At 50.5% G+C, this 19,994-nt stretch overlaps 2 protein-coding genes across 5 annotated transcripts in view; one reads left to right on the plus strand and one right to left on the minus strand.

Annotated features, from left to right (window-relative positions):
• LOC134290238 (uncharacterized) overlaps positions 1-16,629 on the minus strand; it is a 37,445-nt gene extending 20,816 nt beyond the window's left edge. The window contains exons 1-2 of the mRNA XM_062857311.1: positions 15,586-16,629; positions 13,917-15,510 (exon numbers count right to left, since the gene is read on the minus strand). Of these exons, the coding sequence (XP_062713295.1) occupies positions 13,917-15,510; positions 15,586-16,629 (2,638 nt within the window). The remainder of the gene's footprint in view (positions 1-13,916; positions 15,511-15,585) is intronic.
• LOC115254164 (soluble guanylate cyclase 88E) overlaps positions 1-19,994 on the plus strand; it is a 538,233-nt gene that overhangs the window by 192,399 nt on the left and 325,840 nt on the right. The gene's annotated exons all lie outside the window — the stretch shown is intronic.

Consider the following 19,994-nt stretch of genomic DNA (forward strand, 5'->3'; position numbering starts at 1 on the left):
AATCCCCTAATACGCCCTTGAAACCCCTGAAACTTCCCAGAATGCCCTTGGAATCCCATGGAATGCCCCTAAAAACACCTGAAATCCCTAGAAATTCCTGGACACTCTGAAATCCACTTGCAACACCCCAAAAAAACCCTGGAATATCACTGGAAGGCTCTTGAAACGTGTATTACCTCTGAAATCCCATGAACTCTCTGGAACGCCTCTGGAACCCTTTGAAAACCTCTGGAACACCTCAAAAGCTCTCTGTAACTCCTCTGAAATCCCTGGAATGCCACTGAAGCTTATTGAGAACCTATGTTACGCCCCTGAAACTTCTTGATATCTTTTCCCTGTCCCTGGAACACCCTTGAAATTCTTGGAATGCCCTTGAATCTCCCACAGCCTCCTGAAACACCCTGGAGCACCCCTTGAAACTGTAAACGAATCCGTTAGTGTCCTTGGAGGAGTTTTGGATAAAGTTCATAGAGATTATATGCATTTTAGAATTTTCAGCCTTATGTTACACTTTCTTGATTTCAATCTTTCGTATTCAGCCTATTGTGCATTCAGCCTTTAGAAATTCAGCCTTATATTTCAATCCCGTGCAAGCTGAGAATCAAGGGCCAATTCTTCAATTTCAGCATAATAAACGTGCACAGACATCACACAAAGATGCATTATTCGCGCAGCTCGAACGCGAGTACGATCGCTCTGCGAAGTCGCGACGTCTCAAGATCATCATAAGTGACCCAAACGCCCAGGTAAGCCGGTAGGATGATTTCAGACCGACGATTGGAAAGTTCCGTGAAAACGGCCTACGACTCATTGATTCAGTCGCCTTCAAAAATATGACCTTTTTCCAACACAGCCTCTCTTACGTTACACCTGGAGATAACCACAGTAGACGGAATAGCAAATCGACCACGTTCTGATTGACGAACGGTACTTCTTTGAAATTATCGGAATCGACTCCGACCACTATCTGGTGATGGTCAAACTGCGCCCATAACTTTCCGTCATCAATAATGTATGGTACCGGCGACCACCACGATATAACCTTGAGCGACTCAAGGAAACCTGCACAACCTCGAGGTAGCGTTGCCAGATAAGGGCGAGCTCGATTTGGCCCCCCTAGAGAGCTGCTAAAGAATAGTACAAGCAACCATCAATGACGCAGCCGAAAGCACCATCAAGTATGTGGCAAGGAGTCGACGAAACGAATGGTTCGACGTAGAGTGTAGAGCGATTTTGTAGGAGAAGGACGCAGCACGGCGGTAATGTTGCAGCAAGGAACCCGGCAGAGCGTGGAACGTTACAAACAGAAGTGGAAGCAGCAGACCCGCCTTTTTTGGAGCAAAAAGCTCCACCTGGAAGAAACGGAGTGCGAGGAAATGGAACTGCTGTGCCGTTCTCATGAAACACGGATGCTGTACCAGAAGCTCAACGCATCCCGCAAAGGATCCGTGCAACGAGCCGAAATATGCAGGGATAAGGACGGAGGCCTCTTGAAGGACGAACGTGAGGTGATCGAAAAGTGGAAGCAGCACTTCGATCAGTACCTGAATGGCGTGGAGCACTTCTACTTCTCTGTGGCTCTACGTTCCCACTGGGACTTGGCCTGCCTCGCTTCAACTTAGTGTTCTTTGAGCACTTCATCAGTTATTTATTGAAGGGTTTTCTTTGCCTGCCATTGCATGAATTTGTACATTGTGTGGCAAGTACAATGATTCACTATGCCCAGAGAGTCGAGAAAATTTTCCCGACAGGAACGGGAATCGAACCCGCCGTCTCCGGATTGGCGATCCATAGCCTAAACCACTAGGCTAACTGGAGACCCTGTAGACACCGGAGACTACGACAACGGAGGGAACGACTACCCCAATGCAACAGAGGACGGAAATGAGCCAACTCCCATGCTGAGGGAAGTTAAGGATGCCATTCATCAGCTCAAAACCAACAAAGCAGCTGATAAGGATGGTATCGCAGCTGAACTCATCAAGATACGCCCAGAAAAGTTGGCCACCTGTCTGCACCGGTTGATAGTCAGGATCTGGGAAACAGAACAGCTATCGGAGAAGTGGAATCTACCCCATTCTAAGAAAAGGTGACCATTTGGAATATGAGAAATTCAGAGCGCTCACTGTTTTGAATGCTGTCCACAATACGCTATCCCAGATCATCTTCTGTCGTCTGTCACCTAAAATGAAAGAGTTCGTGGGAAGTTATCGAGCCGGCTTCATCGACAGCCGGTCGACAACGGACCAGATCTTTACCGTACGGCAAATCCTCCAGAAATGCCGTGAATACCAGATCCCAACGCATCACCTGTTCATCGACTTCAAAGCGGCATACGACAGTAGCGACCGCGCAGAGCTATGGAGAATCATGGATGAAAACGGCTTTCCTGGGAAGCTGACTAGACTGATTAAAGCAACGATGGACGGTGTGCACAACTGCGTAAGGGTTTCGGGTGAACTATCCAGTTCATTCGAATCTCGCCAGGGGCTGCGACAAGGTGACGGACTTTCATGCCTACTCTTCAACATCGCTCTGGAAGGTGTGATGCGACGAGCCAGGCTCAACAGCCGGGGAACGGTTCTCACAAAATCTGGAAAATTTGTGTGCTTTGCGGACGACATGGACATTATTGCCAGAACATTTGGAATGGTAGCAGAGCTGTGCACCCGCCTGAAACGTGAAGCAGCAAAGGTCGTATTGGTATTCACCACCAAAAACAAAGTACATTCTGGCAGGAGGAACCGAACACGACCGGATCCGTCTGGGTAGTAGTGTTACGATAGACGGGGATACCTTCGAGGTGATGGAGCAATTCGTCTAACTCGGATCCTTACTGACGGTTGACAACAATGCTAGGTGAAATACGGAGGCACATCATCAGTGGAAGTCGTGTCTTCTATGGGCTCCTGCGGTCTAGAACATACTCAGCCATGCACCAAGTGCACCATGTACAAGACGCTGATAAGACCGGTGGTCCTCTACGGACACGAGACATGGACCGTGCTCGAGGAGGACTTGCAAGTACTCTCAGCTTTTGAACGACGCGTGCTAAGGACGATCTTCGGCGGTGTGCAGGAGAATAGTGTGTGGCTGAGAAGCATGAACCACGAGCTCGCTGCACTTTACGGAGAACCCAGCATCCAGACGGTGGCTTAAGCCGAAAGGATACGGTGGGCAGGGCATGTTGCAAGAATGCTGGGCAACAACCCTGCTAAGTTGGTGTTTTCGACTGATCCGGTTGGTACAAGAAAGCGTGGAGCGCAGAGCACGATGGGCGGACCAGGTGGAGCGTGACCTGGCGAGCATTGGGCGCGACGGAGGATGGAGAGCGGCAGCCACAAATCGAGTAAGGTACCGGGGCAAGATGAAACGCTAAGTTTTGAAATAGATTTCAATACAATTTTGAAACTTATCTTGCGCCAAAAGATTGTTTGATTGGGCATGCAAGCTTTTTTCTGTCATTGGATAACATCATGTTAACCCGCTGTTTCATCTTGCCCCACCCGTTTCAACTTGCCCCGGTGTACCTTATTGTGGAGTGCTATTGTTAATTTTGTCTTGTCTTAAATCAAGACCAACAATTAAAAAGGCCACATCAACATTTTGTAAACAAACATGTTTCCGTCGACTTGAGGCCTTTTGAACTCCACCCACTCACCTCACCACCACTAACAGAAAGCGCAAAAATCAAGCTTTCTGTTAATGGTGGTGAGATGATTCCAGAAGGCCCCAAGTCGACAGAAACGTGTTTGTTTACGCAATGTTGTTGCGGCCTTTTCAATTGTTGGTCTTGAAATATGATGTTGAGCAAATCAATATACGTACGTAAAAACTCTATGCGATGTTATCTTTATTTCAACTTAAAAAATGTGGACATAAAAATAAAGTTTGCATTTCATATTTGATCATCCTAGGATAGATTTATGGTGCAAATGCTCAATAACGCAAACGTGCCCAGTGATTAACACCAGCACCAGATGAACCATATGAAACCACAAATGTCATCCATAAACAAATAACATGTCGTATCCCTTCAACTCTTCATTCCTCTTATGCATCGTTTCATGGACATACATTGTGGACTCGTGTTCATGTCGTTGCTCGAGTCTGATTCATTTGAAATCTGGATATGTGTTAACGCTTAACTGATGAAATTGTATCATAATACCGAGTTACAATTATTGCATCATTGAAAATTTGGTAGAAATTTGTAATGTTTCTTTATAACACTAATTTATAGCACCGTTGAATACAGTAAGCTGATGAGCATTTTTGGTGTAGAATCAATAACTTAATATTTTTTGCTTGATAATGATTGAAGCACAATTCCGAAACCTTTAAATCACATGAATGATAAAATTTGAGCGCTCATTGAAGTTTATGACTTTCGTATTATTTTATAAATATGAGTAACGGGCTCCAGTTCAATCTACCAAATGTTTTGAAAACAACAGTTATTTTAGATTTTCCAGTTGATATAGTTTTTGTTAAATTTCGTGTATCCCCTCAGTCGTTTGTAGTTGCCCAGATTTTAAGTGCACCACACTAGGTACATGCGTTCGATCGATTTGCCGTTCAATTTTCATGCAAAATTGCATCCCGTACAGTGCATCTAGATCTAGAGAGAGCATCAGCAGCAGTAGTGCGTTGGCACATTACCATCGTTATTGCCAATTCAAATGGGACGGGTATCATCATCAACGACTGGGTTGGGTTGAGCAGAAACCCAACACTTGGGGAACGTTCAAAAATTACGTCCAACATTTGGGGGGGGGGGGGTCAAGAAAAGTGTGACAGTACGTGTATTGGGTATAGGGAAATTGCGTGACAGAGGGGGGAGGGGGGGTCTAGAAATCCCGAAAAACGATGGACGTAATTTTTGAATCTTCCCTTGTAGCACTGACTACTTGTGGTCCTTGTAGTGATTCAATTTAAGTTTTATCTTTAACTTGACACTGACGACAAGGTCCATCCTCCGCCGGTTTTATGGCCCATATGTGGCAAATGGGAAAAGTTATGCAGTTTATTCTCATTATGAGGAGATTGGAATTGTATTTCTTGCCTGGTATTGCTGCTCTTGGGCAAGCGTTAACGTACTTCAAGTGGTGCGCACAAAGTTGCAAAGAATTGGCTTTGTTTAGTTTCTCGATCTGGGTGCAGGCTTTTACTACCAAGAAAGATGTAATCAACCGGGTTTACATAACAGCGGGAATCAATTTCCCCAGCTCCGATTCATTTCGAATCACTTGAAATCGGAACCAATTACCGTGCTGCAATCCGAGCGCTTCGTTAATTAGCATCTTTTCCGTTTACCGGTGGCTGGTGGAATGCTGATTAGAATGGACGGGAAGGCATAAAGAAAAGAAAATCTCAGGTGCTTAATTTGTTTTTGATGTGGTTAGCCTGAAGATGTGGAAGCAAAATTCTGCTGGAATTTAATTAAGATTTCCATATAGTTGTATACATTTTTTTGTTGAGTTAAATTACCATGCATATCTTCACGCGTTCCTGTTTTCGCTACAATTTAGGTTCTTAGAGTTAGGACAGTTTAAGTCGAGACAGTTTGTATTTTCCGACTCAGTCTAATTTCACCAAGGAATGTTTTCTTCCCATTCTCAAGCTTGTACTGCATCACCATCGATTCCAAGCAAACACTCTCTCTCTCTCTTCATGACGTAACGTCCTCATTGGGACAAAGCCTGCTTCTCAGATTAGTGTTCTATGAGCACTTCCACAGTTATTAACTGAGAGCTTCCTCTGTCAATGACCATTTTGGATGCGTATATCGTGTTTTTTTTTTTTTTTTTTTTTCCTTCTAAACCATAGGGGGATAAATCTGCTCATCAGACACCCTAACAGGAAGGTTAGGGTAGTGTGGGGATGAGGCCGTCTTCTACAATGCCGGTAGAAGCCAGGACTACTCTCTCCTCGACCCACTAAAACACATTCCTATGGTCGCCAAACCCTACGTCTCTCCGGAACCACCAAGAAGGTATTGCTTCAGAGAGGGGCTAGTGCATATCGCACCCTCAAGGTTAGCTGCCGTAGCCTAGCAGCAACGAACATCGATGACTCGCACTGGAGAGTCCATCACGATAGCATGCTGGCGCTTAGCCAGTTTCCCGAGTGGTCCTCGCCACTCCCTTTGTCCTCGGAAGGCGGGCAGGGTCAACCCCGCCCGCGCCCTACTGCTGAGCGGACATCAAGAACTGATGCCCACATGCAACCCGATCTGACCTGCTGAAGGCAAGGGTATCACTACCCTTCAGGCCTTATCAGCTGCATCCGTAGGTTGCAGACAGCAGGGTCTCACCTACCCCGACCCTTGCCGGGGACCCCTTTCCAACCGCGGGCTCAGATCCAACCCAGTAGACTGACGCCACGACAGCACCGCTACCGGGACTTCCTCTCCGCGGCCACTTAATCGCTGTAAGGGTCAATCTCGACCGCAGGGCACCGGTATGACCTACGAAGCCGACTTCGAACCCCTGGACCACCTCTTGTACTGCATCTGGACTAGCCATTCTCCGAGTCCACGCGCCACCTCCTTTGTAGCTCCCAGACGATATGGGTGATTGCCGTTGAAACGGCATTCCAGCTAATCTCATCCCTACACATTCTCTGGACCAAGTTGTCCGGAGTTGTGTCCTCCCCGCATGTGGCAAGCATGCGGTCACGCATTGTGCGAAAACGCGGGCACACGAACAACACGTGTTCCGCCGTTTCCTCTAAACCATTGCACACTGGGCATTCGGGAGAATCCGCATGCCCGAAACGGTGTAGATACTGTCGGAAGCAACCATGACCTGTAAGGACCTGTGTCAGGTGGAATGAAACTTCCCCATGGCGCCTATTAATCCAACTATCTACCCTCGGTATCAACCTATGGGTCCACCTTCCTTTGGTGGAACTGTCCCACGCGCGCTGCCATTTGACCATAGAGGCCATCCTGACAGTTTTGCGTATGCCTCTTGTGCCGCGCATTTCGAAGCACTCCATGTCCTCACTGATAAGAATGCTGATAGGCACCATACCAGTAATGACACAGAGAGCGTCGTGTGACACGGTACGGTACGCGCTTGCAACCCTCAGACACATAAGCCTGTAAGTACTTTCCAGCTTCCGTCGGTAGCATTCAGTACTTAGCGCGGTACCCCACGCCGGGCCGCCATACCTAAGTATGGACGTAGCAACACTAGCCAGAAGCTTGCGCTTACTGGCGTACACCGCTGAGCTATTGGACATCATCCGGGACAGTGCCGCAATAGCTGTGGAGGCTCTTTTACAGGCATAGTCGACGTGGCTACCGAAGGTAAGCTTATCGTCGATCATCACGCCCAAGTGCTTGACAGAGCGCTTCGACAGGATAGTGCACTCTCCTACACTGATCTCCGTCTGCTGCGCCGACTGCATGTTGTTCACAACCGTCACCTCTGTCTTGTGGTGAGCCAGCTCCAGTTTTCTGGACCGCATCCACGCCTCCACAACCTTGATCGAGTGGTCGGTAGTCAACTTCACCTCCTCGATCGTTTCACCGTAGACTTCGAGCGTAATATCGTCGGCAAATCCGACAATCACCACTCCCACTGGGTACTCTAACCTCAACACCTCGTCGTACATGACATTCCATAACACCGGACCCAGGATGGAACCTTGCGGGACTCCTGAGGTTATGTGAAAGCACTTCCGACCCACCTCCGTGTCGTATACTAGTACGCGATTCTGGAAGTAGCTTCCGAGAATCTTGTACAAGTACTCCGGTATCCCCAGACGCAAGAGCGCATCAGCAATAGCAGCCCAACTGGCGCTATTAAATGCATTCCTTACATCCAGAGTCACTACCCCGCAAAAGCGAATTCCCCTCCTCTTAGGCTCGAGTGCTTTCTCGGCGGTTTTTGTAACCGACAAGATAGCGTCTACGGTGGACCTCCCCTTCCGGAAGCCATACTGGTTGCTCGAGAGACCATTTACGCCCTCAGTGAACTTCAACATTCTATTGAGGATGATCTTTTCGAGCACCTTCCCCGCCGTGTCAATCAAGCATATTGGTCTATATGCCGACGGGTCTCCGGGTGGTTTCCCCGCCTTTGGCAATAGTACCAGGCTCTGCCTCTTCCAAGCTTCTGGGAAAACTCCCTCGTCCAGGCATTTCTGCATAGCAGACCTGAACATCTCGGGAGCTTCTGCAATAGCTACTTTTAAGGCCAGGTTCGGAACTCCGTCCGGACCTGGGGCCTTACCTACGCTAAGGGACTTAGCTATCCCCGCAAGTTCCACATCGGTGACCCTTTCCTCATCGCCAGCCCCAGTCCCCGGCTGTCCTACGAAAGGAGGCCAAGGACTAGGATCATGACGCGGAAAAAGTCCTCCAATGATCCCCTCCAACATCTCTGGAGATTGCTCTGTAGGAGCCATCACACCTCTCGTCTTGGCCATAACGATCCTGTAGGCATCACCCCACGGGGTCGTATTGGCACTCTGACAGAGACCCTCAAAGCAGGCCTTCTTGCTTGCTCTTATCTCGGTCTTGAGCGCGGCTTTTGCAGCGGCGAACACCACCCGCCGTTCGTTTCGCTCTTCCTCTGATCGTGCTCGCTGCATCCGCCGCCTAGCCCGTAGGCAGGCGCGGCGCAGGTCCGCAATCGCGTCGGTCCACCAGTAAGCCGGTGGCCTCCCATTTCTAGGGTGGACTCTCCTAGGCATGGTCGCATCACACGCACGTGAGAGCACCGCTACCAGCTCGTCGCCGTCTAAACCGAGTAAGTTCCGCTCACGGCGGAGCGCTTCCCTAAATACCTCTTCGTCGAAGTATGATGTCTTCCACCTACGAGGGCTTGGCCTTGGCCTAGCCGCCTCTTCTTCTATCCGCTGTCTGCTGTTGTTGTAGTCGATACTGTAGCGAACCGCCAGGTGGTCGCTGTGAGTGTAGCCATCATCTACTCTCCAGTTCGAACTACTTGTTAGGCCAGGACTACAAAAGGTCACGTCAATAATTGACTCCGCTCCATTTCGACTATAGGTACTCTTGGTACCGACGTTAGCCAAGTCGACATCTAAGATGGCCAGTGTTTCTAGCAGGATCTGACCCCGCTGGTTCGTGAATCGGCTTCCCCATTCCACAGCCCAGGCATTAAAGTCGCCCGCTATTACCACCGGCCTTCGCCCTGTTAGCACGGTCGTTAAGCGGTCCAGCATTTGCGTGAACCGCTCGATCGGCCACCGCGGAGGCGCATAACAGCTACAGAAGAAGACCCCGTTTACTTTGGCGACCACGAAGCCCTCATAGGTAGTAGACACCAACTCCTGCACGGGGTATTTACCCGTCGTCCATATCGCCGCCATTTTCCTGGTCCCATCCGAGGCCCAGTTGCCGTTGCCGGCGGGTACTCGGTATGGGTCCGAAATGATGGCGATATCCGTCTCCCACTCAGAAACCGCCTGACAAAGCAGTTGCTGAGCCGCATCACAGTGGTTCAGGTTCAGCTGCGTTACCTGCACTGTGATTTGTTGCTCACTGCGGCTTTCTTAAAGGCCGGGCACCCTGGACCACCCATCGCATGTCTGTTTTTCGAGGTTTTCCCGGTACAGATCATGCAGATGGGCGGACTCGTGCAGCTTTGGGCCTTATGACCTTCAGCGCCGCATCGCCTACACAGTTTGCGCCTGTCGGGGCCTTTGCAGTCCCACGACTTGTGTCCTGGTTCCAGACACCTGAAGCAAACCTCAGGTGGCTCGTGGAATGTCAGGTGACAAACACACCAGCCCACCTTAATACTCCCTACTTTAACGGACTTTTTAACATCCGCCACAGGTAGCTGAACCAGAGCTATCTGTGTCCCTGCTGGCCCCTTCCGCAGCCTGACGGCTGTGGCGGCCACCTGAACATCGCACTGTTGCCGCAGTGCCGTGACGAGCTCTTCCGCTTCGGTGATCTCGTCTAGGTCTTTGACCTTCAGAGTCGCCTCATGCGTAAGAGCCCTCACCTCCACTCCATCTCCAAGGACCTCTTCTGCCAGCCTCTTATAGGCGGCGCCCTTGTGATCCTTCTGGCGCTTAAGCTCCAGGATCATTTCGCCCGTACGAGTACGTCTGATACTGCGTACGTCGGCTCCTAGACCCTCGAGCTTGGCGTCGCACCTCATCGCCTTCAAGACGTCCGAGTATTTCGACTGTTCGGTCTTGATGACGATAGCGTCACCTTTTTCGCGCCTGGCACCTGCCTTCCTACGCCTTGGCTTGGCGACCTGCGCTTCTACCTGCGGATTCCCCTTCTTCTTCTTCTTCCGCTCCACCTTTGTCCAAGGAGGGTCTTCTCCTTGGACCGCCCTGCTCTGTGGCTGCTGAGGGCCCACCATTGGTCGCAACCCCTTGTTCCCATCAATCCGAGACGGGCCGGCCTTTTCAGGCCCACCCTTCCCAGTTTTCCGGGAACCCTGGCTGGGGTCCGACTTTCCGGCATAACCACCGGCTTTCGGGGTTATTATACGCCTGGCCTTGCGGGCACCGCCAGACAGCTCCTCACCTGACGGCTGCCTCGCCCGCTTCTGCGAATGCTTGTCACGTTTGTCACGAGCATTCGCTTCCACACTCTTCGGACTACCCGCGAAAGAGAAGGCCTCCGTTTGCGTAAACTTAGACGCTTTCTCCTTTGCGGGTTCCGCCGCTGCCACAGCCAGCACCGCGACCGCGTGCTCCTGCTTGGCCTCATCGACTGACGCTCTAAGCCGAAGCAAGGCCGTTTTCAGGTCCTTACTTATATTCGACTTAGTTGTCGCGAAGTCAATGATTTTGCCAAGCTGCTGCTCAGCTACCTCCAATGCGGGCCGTCCTTTTCCTGCTACTTGGCTGATGGCCCTCAGCAACCACGCTCCGTCCATAACCTCCGCCGGCTGGCTTGCCGTGGAGTGGACAGGAGCTCCCACGCTTGAGCTGCGTAAGCAGCTTCCAGCACCTGACTCCTCGCTTCTCCTTGTTGGAGACCGCATCAACCCGCTTCTTGCGAAGGGGTTGATCGCACCACTACTACCTGTTGCACTAGTTTTAGAATTTTGTTTACTCATATTTGATTCCCACGAGTCGCACGAGAAATAATGTCCACCACGCCAGAGCTCTGCATTAACGCGGTAAGGGACAGCATACTGTGGGGGGTGCCCAGGTACCCCACAGGCTCCGTTAAAGATCGAGCATCTTTTTCACCCCCTCGATCACTCATTCCTCGGCACGGGTCGCTTGACACCTTGAATTGGGGTTAGTAGTCCTATTCTTAGCCGGCAACTACGCGGCTGACTCGCAAGCGGGGGGGTGCGTCAGGCCCCAGGACATCCGTCCCTGCTGCCCCAATGCGTATATCGTGTGGCAGGCACGATGATACTATATGCCCATGGAAGTCAAGGAAATTTCCTTTACGAAAAGATCCTGGACCGACCGGGAATCGAACCAGTCACCCTCAGCATGGTCATGCTGAATACCCGTGCGTTTACCGCCTCGGCTATATGGGCCTCCAAGCAAACACATTCTTGCTTAATTACTCCATCTTCCAATCATACAGGAAATACCGGACATGATGATGATGAAGAAGATGATTAGGTAAATTATGTACAGTTAGAACTGTAATACTTGTGATCAAATTTTGTCTGATGCTTTGAATAGTGTGTAAGATAATCCACCCAGTAAACAGGAACAAACCTGACAGCCATGGCAATAGTAGCCTTCGCGTTGCCGTTTTACAAAGGAAATTTAATTAATCCGCAGCCCAATGGTTTCCAGTCAGCGCTTGAAAATTGAAGCGTTTTACCGCAGACGAATCAAATATTGCTCTTCTTTGACTGGCGCTTTTCAACCCAAAGCGGTAGCAATATGCCTTCATTGGCTAACATGCTTCAGAAGCAAGTGGGAGCGGGAGCAATAAAAAATATGAGTGAGAGTGAGGGACGACGATTCAGCGCCATGCGGCTCTCTGAATCTCTCTCTTCGCCGGTGTATACGGCAATGAATATACTTGATTTTTATCTCGTTATTACAGTGCAAATGACATAAACTCGAATTAAATCGGTTATAATAGTCACGTCCATCATTCTCTAATGGACAAATTGATTGTTTTTACAAGTTTTGAGCAAAACATAAATCCACTGAATCATTTACGCATCTTCAGCCTCACCGCAGCAAGTGAGAAATAATCGTTACCAGTCGATACACCCTAAAACGAAACAACACAGGCTTGTGTACAATGTACACAGGCTTGTGTACAATGTACACAGATTTGTGTACTACTAGATCAGCCTCCACCCCTGTGTCAAATGTACACAGTCACTTTTCTGGCTCTAGCGCTGGTATGGGAGCAAAGTTCATAACTAATTTTCTCTGAAAGGTGACATGCATTATCAGGAATAATTGTTAATTATGTTTTCATGCCAGCGCTGGAGCCGGAAAAGTATCTGTGTACATTTGACACAGCGGTGAGGCTGATCTAGTAGTACACAAATCTGTGTAACTTCTGTAACCGTGTATGCTTCACCAGCCAACCGACCGATGAGGAATAGTGGTCGCGTTTGGTTCGGTTTCTCTTTGCTCCCTGTGCGTGTTCGTTCGTAGGGGTGGTTGGCACTGATGACTGATCGTACCATTCATATTCACTGAATTTCAAGCACTGTTTCCAGTTGATTGCCTGGAAAAAGTTCCCCTTCCTTTTAAGGAAAATCCCAAAGCCAAATGAAACAAAAACCGACTGCTCGAGAGAGGACCACGACCCGAGACTTAATTCCTGTATAAGTAAAATCTAATTATCTCTCCGGGTACGTTGATACCGGAATTAGCACTCAGTGCCGAGTCCCTACTCGGTTCTGAACCACCTGGCGGTGGGCACGTTGAGGTGTGGCATCGTGGGATGTTTGCGTTAATGGATAGACAAAAAGTTACTATGGAAGTTAAGCAACAGGAAATAGGTTTCTGTATTTCGTTGCCTGAGAAGAAAGAGTAACAGGTGGTCACTTAGCATTTTAGATTTGTTGGTCGCCACTGGACTGAAAAGTTCGAAATGTTTTCTCTAATTAAAGCGTCTAGAGCTTGAATAATTACTCTACATCTTGTATAGCATGTTCTTCTGTCTATTAATTTGAGGGTTTTCTTGCGCATTTTATTAGTTGTTCATTGATGGACTCTCATTATCCGCTATCACTTGTATTTATATATATAATTGTAACAAACAAAGAAATAGGATATACAAATTCGGAAGTCATTTTCAAATTAAGGGTTTTCCATCGTCTTAGAGTTAATTACAGCAAGTCCCTGCACACAAAACAGACGTCAGTAAAAAAAAAAAAAATAAGACATTGATTACACTAATACTGTTGAGGCGCCGCAGTGCCTCAAGCGGGTAGTTCTCGGATTCCTGGCGGGATAGAGTCTCGCAAGACCTGGGGTACCAGAAATCCTCCGTTGATCCGGTTTGAAGGACCAAATGTTGAGGCGCCGCAGTGCCTCAAGCGGGTAGCAGTGGACTCCTCCGGTATTTCTGGCGGGAAATGTCTCGCAAGACCTCAGGATGCCACGGAACACAGGAATCCTCCGTTGATCCGGCTCGAAGGACCAAATGTTCGGGGCTCCGCAGTGCCTCAAACGGGGAATTTTCTTTCCTCAGAAAGAAAACGCAGGTTTACACTTAAACCACTTTATTCACTATTAACTTTGCGTTGTCGAAGCCACGCAAACGCTTTTACACTTCTATTACACTTCACTATTTCTTGACCGTTTGCCGGGTCAAATGATACTATTTCCTCGTTCGGTGGTGGTGCTCTCCTTTTATAGCACTCCGGAAGGCATCCAGAATGTTCCACAATATTCCCGGTATGAAACATTCCGGAACATTCCATCAATCTGGCTACACTGCCAGATGGAAGTCACTCACGGTCACTCACTCGCAGCATGGGCACCGCGTTGACGCGCGCTCGCTCGCAGCGTCATCATCGTTAGTGGTGAGTGGTCCCGCGCTGTCGCCGTGTTTACATTTGTGGGAGCTTGAGTGACGCTGTTCAAACTCGTAGGGGAATGTGGGGCACATTTTCCACCAGAGTGCCCGATGGGCGCGAACATACTGCCCCCGGGCTGGAAGCATTCCTGTCGAAGCAACGGCATCGGGTGACGGTTGTCTTCTCTGCAATCCATTTGAAGCGGTAGTCGACTCGTCGGAATCTTTCCGAACATCCATCCTCGTCGTGATGGTTGGATTTTTCCTTTTCCATTCAAGTCAAGGATTCGTTGGCGATGTACGGTTTCCATCGGCGACTTGGAGTTCTCCTCCCGGGTGTGGTACAGGCAGCTGAATCGGATTTTCAACTGCCCTTCGACAGCTTTCCGAACGGATTGCTGGCCGAATAATGCGTATTCGGTTTCCTCTTCCCTTGGCTGCACTATCTTGGTAGGCAGTACGACGTAATACATCTCTTTCATGTTGGACAATCCAGCTTGCCCTGCTTTATCTGGACTGAATTGCTCGACGATCATTTCAGAGCGAGAACTCGAATCGTTCCTAGAAATCATTGGTGGTGGTTTCGCTGGTTTGGTGTGCCACTTCTTCGTGGCCTTCAGTCTTTGAAGGTCGTGGAACCTTCCCTTCTCGCTGTTACTGTCAAAAACCGTGACACGTACAGCAGTGTCCAGAGCCAGCTTCACGCTGACTGCTGTAACAATTCCACACTCCATGGTCTCCAATTCAGACCCCTTGGAAAACACCGCTGGGTTTACCAGAGGTTTCACACACGTTGATGGTTTGGAGGGCTCCCCCTGAGCGGACTCCACTTGGTTGATGACTGTCGCGAACGATGGTTTTCCGCCCAACAGCATAATCGGCTTGTGCAGAATTATCTTTCGATCTGCAGCTATCGTACCACGCAATGTCTTTACGTACGATAGCCAGAACTGCTCATCCTGAGCGGTCTTCACATGGTTCGGGGTTTCTGCAGTAGCATCTGGCAGATCATCAATGCACGGCTTGGAATGCTCCTTGTGAGCAGACTCTGGTTCCACGGCGGATGTCGCAGTGTGAGCAAGCTGGTGCACACAGGACCAATCAGAGAGCTCCTCCTGAGCGGATTCTGATTCCTTCTTGCTTGCCATGGACTCGGTGGTACGTGAAGAGGGTTTCGTCATTTCCATTACAGACGACTTTGTCTGCATTCTCGGGGTGAAGGCGGATCCTTCGATGAAAGTTGCAGTGCGAACGGGCTGTTCCACACTGGATGGACCAGAAAGCTTCTCCTGAGCAAGCTCTGGGTACTTCACGGCTGCCACTGTCATAGTCTCAGTGCTAGTCTCCACTCGACGTAGCTGCTTGAAACTGGTCAGCTTGGAATGCTCCTTCTGAGCGGATTCCGGATGCTCGATGGATGTCGTAGAATGGACGTTTGGATGTGGTCCTACACTTGGTTGTCGGGAGTGCTCCTCCTTATCGCACTCCAAGCGGAGTTGATGATCCACTTCATGCAGTAGACCAGGGGCTGCTGACTCGTCAGACTTCACGGTATGACTTGGTGAGCCGAAGAGCTCCTCTCGAGCGAACTCCGACTGGCGATTACTCCGGATACTTACCGTCTGGCTGTGCTCCTTTTGAGCGTTCTTCGATTGGTGGTCTGATCCCTGAATCGACGGTTCTACTCTGGACGCGTCGGAGAGCTCCTCGCTACCACACTGCGGTTGGTGGCGAATCCGCACTCTTCCTGAAGATCTCCAATCCTTGCTGGCCGGTTGGATTACCTGGACGGGGATCGCAGTGCCACTCGATAGCTGCACACAGGACTGGCTGGATAGCTTCGACGGTATGAACTCTGCCCGGAGGGAAGTCCGCTTCCAATCCGCGCCTTGTCGATCTTCAGTGCTTGGTAGGCCACATCTCGTCGTGTTACGCGGTTCCTTCGTAGAGGATGACCTATCGTGTTCCCTCGGTTCGTCCTTGGACGTCTCAGAGATTGCCGGTGGCTCTAGACTGGATGAGTCGTAGAGTTCTTCTGAGACGGACTTCACCTGATGCCGATTATGGAGGCTACCAATACCTTGGCACTCTCTCGGTTGCGATTTTGATGGTGGCTGGGTAGGTGTCACAGTGTGATTTGCTGGCGTCACACTGGACCGATTGGAACGCTCTCCTTGGGCGGATTCCACGTTGTTGACGTTCGTCGCAACGTGATGCGACGGTACCACGTGGGACTTGTCAGATTGCTCCTTTTGAGCAGGCTCTGGCCACTGCCTGCTTTGGAAGCTTTCCAAACCAAGGCGCTCATTCTTGCTGAGTTCGTACTTACCAGCCAAGCTCGCGGATAGCTGCTCTATCCTTAGCAGTGCTTCGGTGTGCAGCCGGTAGAATTCCATCTCCAAATCACCCTGATCCTCGAACTCCGATGCCGGGATGCGATCCAAAATTTCCTGGTGAAGCTTGACGTACTCCTGGTAGTACGTGCCTAGCTTCTTCTCGTACACCCGCAGGAGCGATGATCTTATCTTCGACGGGTCGTGCTCTGCCTCCACCAGGTTTCCCAAAATGTGCCGGGTCTTCCGCGAGACCTGTTCACGGAGATGGATGAGCAGCTGTATCTCATGCATGGCGGGTGCTTCAAATTCCGGTGTGTGGTGTCTCATCTTCACTTGTACGGACGGTGGTTGGTCGATAAGTCCTTTTTTCGGTGCTCACACAAGAATTCACCGACGGTGCCGATCTCCTTTGACCAGGGGAACGATTTTGTTAGGGCCGAGCATCACACTGATCGCCGGACGATCTTGTCCTTGGTGACTAGCAGGGGCTGTCCTGCTTCCACTGATACCACCTTGATCAGCAGAAGGCTTTCACGGTACCGATCGCAAGGCTCGCTGATCAGTATAAAATTGTCTTCTTGATTGTCTTGCCGGCGGCAAGAATGACAAATCCAGTGCCGATCGTCCACTGACCGGCGGTAATTCCTCTCGCCCGTTGACCAGGGAAACACTTCTTCTGGGGCCGATGACCTCGTTGATCGGCAGGAAATCTTCTCGTTGGTGATGTCTTTGCCGGCGGCAAAGATGTCACCCTTGATGCTCGTAGCACACCGACCGACAGGATTCCTCGACTGGTCGCCTCAATGACCAGCAGGACGCTTCGCTGCGGCCGACCGACTCTTCAATGCTCTGGTGTCCTCACCGGCGGTAAGGATGTCACCGTTGATACCGATCTCTCGTTGACCGGTACGAAACTCCTCGGCTGGTCGCCTCGATGACCAGCAGGACGTTTCACTAGGACCGACTGACTCGTTAATCGGTGGGATTCCTTTGACTGGATGGTGTCTTTGCCGGCGGCAAAGAAGTCACCGTTGGTGCCGATCGTCCACAGACCGGCAGGGATTCCTCGACTGGTCGCCTCGTTGACCAGGGGAACAACTCGCTGGTGCCGACCACCTCGTAGACCGGCGGAAAAATCTTCCAGGGGAAAGGGTCTCGGTTCCACTGATCTCTCCTCGATCAGCAGAATGCCTCGCTGGGACCGACCGACTCGTCGATCGGTACAAATCCTCCGATGGGTGGTGTCTTTGCCGGCGGCAAAGAAGTCACCGTTGGTGCCGATCGTCCACAGACCGGCAGGGATTCCTCTCGCCCGTTGACCAGGGAAACACTTCTTCTGGGGTCGATGACCTCGTTGATCGGCAGGAAATCTTCTCGTTTGTGACGTCTTTGCCGGCGGCAAAGATGTTACCCTTGATGCTCGTCGTACACTAACCGGCAGAATTCCTCGACTGGTCTCCTCAATGACCAGCAGGACGCTTCGCTGCGGCCGACCGACTCTTCGATAGGCTGGTGTCCTCACTGGCGGTAAGGAAGTCACCGATGATACCAATGTCTCGTTGACCGGTACGGATCTCCTCGGCTGGTCGCCTCGATGACCAGCAGGACGTTTCACCAGGACCGACTGACTCGTCAATCGGTGGGATTTCTTCGACTGGATGGTGTCTTTGCCGGCGGCAAAGAAGTCACCGTTGGTGCCGATCGTCCACAGATCGACAGGGATTCCTCGACTGGTCACCTCGTTGACCAGGGGAACAACTCGCTGGTGCCGATCTCCTCGCTGACCGGTGGAAAATCCTCCAGGGGAAAGGATCTCGGTTCCACTGTTTTTTCCTCGACCAGCAGAAACCTTCGTTGGGACCGACCGACTCGTCGATTGGTAGAAATTCTCCGATGGGATGGTGCCTCTGCCGGCGGCAAAGAAGACACCGTTGGTGCCGATCGTCCACAGATCGGCAGGGATTCCTCGACTGGTCGCCTCGATGACCAGGGGAACTAATCACTGTAACGATCCCTTGTTGACCGGCGGTCTCCAGGGATAGGGTCCTGCTTCCACTGATTGCTCCTCAAATCAGCAGAAGGCCTCGACGGGTTGGTATCCTTGCCGGCGGCAAGGTGTCGTTGGCTCCGGTCGGCTCGCTGACCGGCAGGGGTTCCTCGCTTCGATAAAGAACCGGGGACTGTAGGCCGGTTCCACTCCACAGGTACGGTATCCGGTTCGGACGGACCAAAATGTTGAGGCGCCGCAGTGCCTCAAGCGGGTAGTTCTCGGATTCCTGGCGGGATAGAGTCTCGCAAGACCTGGGGTACCAGAAATCCTCCGTTGATCCGGTTTGAAGGACCAAATGTTGAGGCGCCGCAGTGCCTCAAGCGGGTAGCAGTGGACTCCTCCGGTATTTCTGGCGGGAAATGTCTCGCAAGACCTCAGGATGCCACGGAACACAGGAATCCTCCGTTGATCCGGCTCGAAGGACCAAATGTTCGGGGCTCCGCAGTGCCTCAAACGGGGAATTTTCTTTCCTCAGAAAGAAAACGCAGGTTTACACTTAAACCACTTTATTCACTATTAACTTTGCGTTGTCGAAGCCACGCAAACGCTTTTACACTTCTATTACACTTCACTATTTCTTGACCGTTTGCCGGGTCAAATGATACTATTTCCTCGTTCGGTGGTGGTGCTCTCCTTTTATAGCACTCCGGAAGGCATCCAGAATGTTCCACAATATTCCCGGTATGAAACATTCCGGAACATTCCATCAATCTGGCTACACTGCCAGATGGAAGTCACTCACGGTCACTCACTCGCAGCATGGGCACCGCGTTGACGCGCGCTCGCTCGCAGCGTCATCATCGTTAGTGGTGAGTGGTCCCGCGCTGTCGCCGTGTTTTCATTTGTGGGAGCTTGAGTGACGCTGTTCAAACTCGTAGGGGAATGTGGGGCACATTTTCCACCAGAGTGCCCGATGGGCGCGAACAAATACCATACCATAATTCTTAACCTATTTAGTGAAGCTTAGTCAATATATTAAATGACTGCGACCCAAGCAAATCAGGCAGAAAATCTTACCCTAAAAAGATTGAAAACATTCCTTCCTTTTTCTGGCAGATGCTTGCTTGCTTAATGCTCCGTGAATCTCTGTTTTACGCTTGGGCTTGCCGAACCAAGCCCGGATGTGTGATGGATCAGTGGGGTTGAACGCGCTTAATAAAAAGAGGAATGTTTCTGAGAGATATGTAACTTGGTGTGAATGCAGCAGTTTTCTGGATTTCCGGAGAAGTCCTCTTAAGATTTCCGGAGAAATCCTGTCCGGATTTCCGGAGAAATCCTGTCTGGATTTCCGGAGAAATCCTGTCCGGATTTCCGGAGAAATCCTGTCCGGATTTCCGGAGAAATCCTGTCCGGATTTCCGGAGAAATCCTGACCGGATTTCCGGAGAAATCCTGTCCGGATTTCCGGAGAAATCCTGTCCGGATTTCCGGAGAAATCCTGTCCGGATTTCCGGAGAAATCCTGTCCGGATTTCCGGAGAAATCCTGTCCGGATTTCCGGAGAAATCCTGTCCGGATTTCCGGAGAAATCCTGTCCGGATTTCCGGAGAAATCCTGTCCGGATTTCCGGAGAAATCCTGTCCGGATTTCCGGAGAAATCCTGTCCGGATTTCCGGAGAAATCCTGTCCGGATTTCCGGAGAAA

The sequence above is a fragment of the Aedes albopictus genome, chromosome 3 (assembly GCF_035046485.1).
Source record: "Aedes albopictus strain Foshan chromosome 3, AalbF5, whole genome shotgun sequence".
Lineage (NCBI taxonomy): Eukaryota > Metazoa > Arthropoda > Insecta > Diptera > Culicidae > Aedes > Aedes albopictus.